We start from the raw sequence: 4,088 nt of genomic DNA, 5'->3' as shown, positions 1-4,088 counted from the left end.
ACGTTGACATTTATTTCAATTGAACTGAACGGTACATTCGATGTCAGCATTTTTTTTGTTAAAATGCATCGTCACAAGTCGCTTTAGATCAAGGAAAATCAAAGCTTAGTTTTGTTGAAACGTATGATATGAATTCAAGTCAAAGTACAGACAATGCCGTGTTTGTGGAAATACAGTAGTTTGGAATGCTCAAGCCATCAGCATCATGAAACGCGTCTGAAACGCTTGACCCAATAATGTTCTTCACACAAACCTGCCCTCTAGTGGCTCATAGAGGAAACTCCACCGGTACCTCGATCAACGGACTTTTTGGAGAGCGGCAAGAGGGTGACTTGTCTGCAGAGAAATCCATGTCGTAAAAAACACAACACATTTGTTCGTTTATAGTTGGTTTATTCTATTTCAATTGAATATGACTATTTTATAAACAGCATTAGACAGGCTTCTGTCTGTATCAGGGCTGGAAAAAATAAAATACACAACTAAACATACACAGGCAAGCTGATCCAGACTTTCTCAAATGTATTTTCAGTGAAAATCAATCAGCAAATAAGCACACACAAATTAAACACAACAATGTGCCATTTTACTCAAAGGACTCATGTGTAATATAAAAATAGAGGGTACTTCAATATAATCCATAATGAAAGAAGCTCTGTGCTTTTCTTTTTCAGAATGGGAATATAAAACTTGAATGATATGTATTTCAAAGTTAACAATGCATTTTCAGTTTTACCCAGGCTTTTTATTAGAATTATTTTTTTTTGGCAATCAACCCTCAGGCACAAAGAAGACTTAACTATCAAAAGGCGACCGCCAACACCGACACGATCGATTGGAGGCGGTGGACCTGATCCAAAGAGGTACAGTACGTGAAAAGTCATCGGAACAAAGCCAAAAAAGGATGAAGCGATGCTCACACTGGAGCTCAACTAACAATTTCATGAATTACATGATTCATCATTTGGTCTGATAAAGCAGAAATAAGTAAAGAGAATATTTCTGATCCACAGGCTTTTAATACAGTGTACCCTTGAACATATTATATACAGTAAATGTTATTCTTTCTACAAGGGGGTGCAAAAGTAGACAAGATTCCCCCCCCCCCCTCTTTTTTCTTTTTGTTGACCTACTTTTGCACCCCGCTGCATCATCACTATTTCATTCGAATAAAATATTTTTGTCAAAAAATCCTTTTGGATGACTTCACTGTCAATTGTGTATTTTCCTTCAACTTAAAAGCGTCACATCAAAAGTGACATCTACACTAGGTAAGGCATTCAGCATATCTGATGCTATTAAAAAAATAAATAGTCTTTTCTGGTGGAATGTATGAAAATGTTCAGCTCACTCGTATTCAGTTCATTTTCTCTTGAACTTCAAGCAGATAAAAGTTGGCTCGACTTCCAAGGCAGCAATCAAATGATTCATTGATAAATGTGAGATTTATAGTTGATCACTGCTGCAAGCTGGCAAGAATTCAAGGTCACATTAGGGACATTGTATTTGCACATGACTGTATATTTAAGTGCCACCGTAGATTTAAGCCGCACTAACCAAAGTAACGAGGGAACATTGGTTTGGTCGGGGGGGGGGAGAAGAAAGAAAGAAAAAAAAAAAAAAAAAGCTCCATTTGGTGGCTGCTTTTCAAAAGGAAAACAATAAGTTGCAAGTACAATTTTGAGTGGAGCACATTCATTCCCTATGCACAAAAACCAATTTTCACAACTTGCTGCGGCCGGAGCTTTTTAGTCGTCCTTTTCATCAGCCTGGTTTTTCTCTGCGTTGGAGGAGCTTTCGAATCGTTGGGAGGCAAGGATGGCTTGATGAGACATGCTCTTCCTTGCGACATCGCTCTTCCTCCACAGGGTTATTTCCTGCAACACCAGATTTGTTTGAAACCATGACAGAATTTGACTTGCTTTTGTGTCAAAGGTGCTGCTAATATTAGACACCATGTTTCCATGAGGCAAAAAGAATGACTTGCGTTGGGATTTTAGCCATAGAATACCTGCTGTTTGAAATAGCGCCTCTCCTCCTCATCGATGAGGACCAAGTTGAGGTAGTAGCGGACCGAAAACTTCTTGTTGATGTCCCTCATGGTGGGCGTTATCTCATAGCCTGCTAGGAACAGCCTGATGGGGATGGACTCTCCTGCACAAGTCAGACTTTGTTAGGCCAGCAGAGATGGTAATGTGATTGTTCCACATCCTTTGAAATTACCTCGGACCGGCGCGCCGTCCATGATTTCATACTTGGCGATGGTATCGTTCTCGTGGTAGACATTGGGCCCGGTGCCGGTTGTTTCCCGCTTGATGATGTCAATCTCCATATGCTTGATTTTAATTCGCACAAGCAAAAAGTAAATCTTGCCGACAATGACGTCTTTGAGGTGATACCTGCAAAGGAGGCGGACACCCTCGAGAACACTTTCAAGCGGCCACGGGCGTCCTCACTGAAAGGTAAACATACTTGGATTTGTTGTACTCAAATTCGATGTGTAGACAGTCCTCGATGCCGACTTCCATCTTGATGGAGGAGTTGATGTCGGGGTAAGTGCTGAGCGTGTGAACCACAATGTCCACCTCTTTGATGATGTCGCTCAGTCTGCGGCTGACTGTGGCTCTCAGAAAATAGCTGGAGGCAAAAGATTGTCTTGAAATAGAAATACGTAGCTGTAGGCAAAGCACATTGTTAATACTGTACGTTATTGCAGCTAAATGTCGGTCCCGGCCGATATTTTGGATGGCTCGGGAATGCGACTCACCGTAATTTGACATTCTGGCCAGTGTAAGCCTCATAGGGCTTTTCCACATGCGTGAACTCAAAGTCAAATGTCTGCGACTGCGTGAGCTCCCCTGGCCGTGCCAAGTCTTTCACCAGGGACACAAACTCGTGGTGGTTTCCCCTGTCGTAGTAGAGCTCTGAAAGAGATGCGGTGGACGTCTGACAATAGCTAGCAATAAACCTGGCTGTTATTAGCCAGCTTTGGTATATGAAATATTGGCTCGACCATGCAAAACAAATGACAGTTAATGATGGCAAAATTGACAGGAAGTTTCCGCTCGTAATTTGGCTTGGACATGGCTAGCCAAAGACTGTCAGGTGACCTGTGCAGTGAGCGAGCGAGAAGGAGCACATCTGTCACGAGACCAGGCCTGACACTTTCGGCCGCCAAGCGTTTCATACATTCTCCTGCAAAGTGACTTTGAGAGTGGGAACTAGTGACTCTCCGCCGTCGCCTGTCAAGACTTTCGGCGGGACTGCAAGCGGCGAAGTCGCAGTAGGTGCAGGCCGGCCGGCCGGGCGCCCGGCCGCCATTGGCTCACCTATCTGGCCGACAAACTCAATCTTGATTCCGTTGTGCTCCAGCCTCTTGCCAGGGTATTTGAGTGTTACGTTGACCTTCCCCGACACCGTCTCCCCGTCGTAGAAGAGGAAATATTTATCCTTCTTGCCGTCCTCGCTTTTATGCTCAGCTTTCTTCCTTGTTTCGGCATCATTGAGAACTATATCGACGTCCGCACTTTGGCCAAAACCAAAAAAGTTCATCGTTGCTGGTCAAGCTTGTTTTTTTCCCCCCCTCCGTCAATCGAATTTGTAAGCAAATGTGCTCCTTGATATAGCTAGCGATCGTTTGTTTGGATAGTCCAAGTAGCTTCTCACTTGTTTGACTAGCCCTACTAGTTTCAACTCACTGACTACGCATGCGTCAACAGTCAGGTGGACTCTTACCATTTCCGCAAGCATCTTTCCCTCCCTCATCAAATAGAATATTCCATTCATAGATGCAAGGTCCACGATATGTTGGATACTGTTGAATACATGCAATAGCCATTTTTTATCGTACACAAAAAAAGTGTGGGACGATCAATGGATTCAACTTGGAACTGAAGATGTAATTGCAGAAACGCGCCTGCAGAGGTCCAACTTGAACAGTCGATGTCATTGAAATGACAGGAAGCGAGCGCAACGATCAAGTCATCCAACATGATACAAGAAACCCCCCTCGAGCTCCAGCCGAGTTGTTGTCGAGAATGCAAGCAGTAGACACATCTTGTCAATGTGTCACGTCATCATGTCAGACT

The 4,088-nt window shown here is 43.4% G+C and overlaps 1 protein-coding gene across 1 annotated transcript; it reads right to left on the bottom strand.

Moving 5' to 3' along the window:
- Positions 1 to 378: 378 nt before the first annotated feature.
- On the bottom strand, positions 379 to 3,739 carry vps26bl (vacuolar protein sorting 26 homolog B, like). Its single transcript, XM_085935588.1, has 6 exons — positions 3,330 to 3,739; positions 2,768 to 2,924; positions 2,473 to 2,637; positions 2,224 to 2,399; positions 2,012 to 2,154; positions 379 to 1,877 (listed from the first exon to the last, which is right to left on the bottom strand). The coding sequence occupies exons 1-6, from the start codon at positions 3,550 to 3,552 to the stop codon at positions 1,749 to 1,751; spliced, it is 993 nt and encodes a 330-aa protein (XP_085791714.1). The 5' UTR covers positions 3,553 to 3,739; the 3' UTR covers positions 379 to 1,748.
- Positions 3,740 to 4,088: the final 349 nt, after the last annotated feature.

The sequence above is a fragment of the Syngnathus leptorhynchus genome, chromosome 17 (genome assembly GCF_054491065.1).
Source record: "Syngnathus leptorhynchus isolate UIUO chromosome 17, UIUO_Slep, whole genome shotgun sequence".
NCBI lineage: Eukaryota > Metazoa > Chordata > Actinopteri > Syngnathiformes > Syngnathidae > Syngnathus > Syngnathus leptorhynchus.
This window is presented reverse-complemented; position numbering and strand designations above follow the sequence as displayed.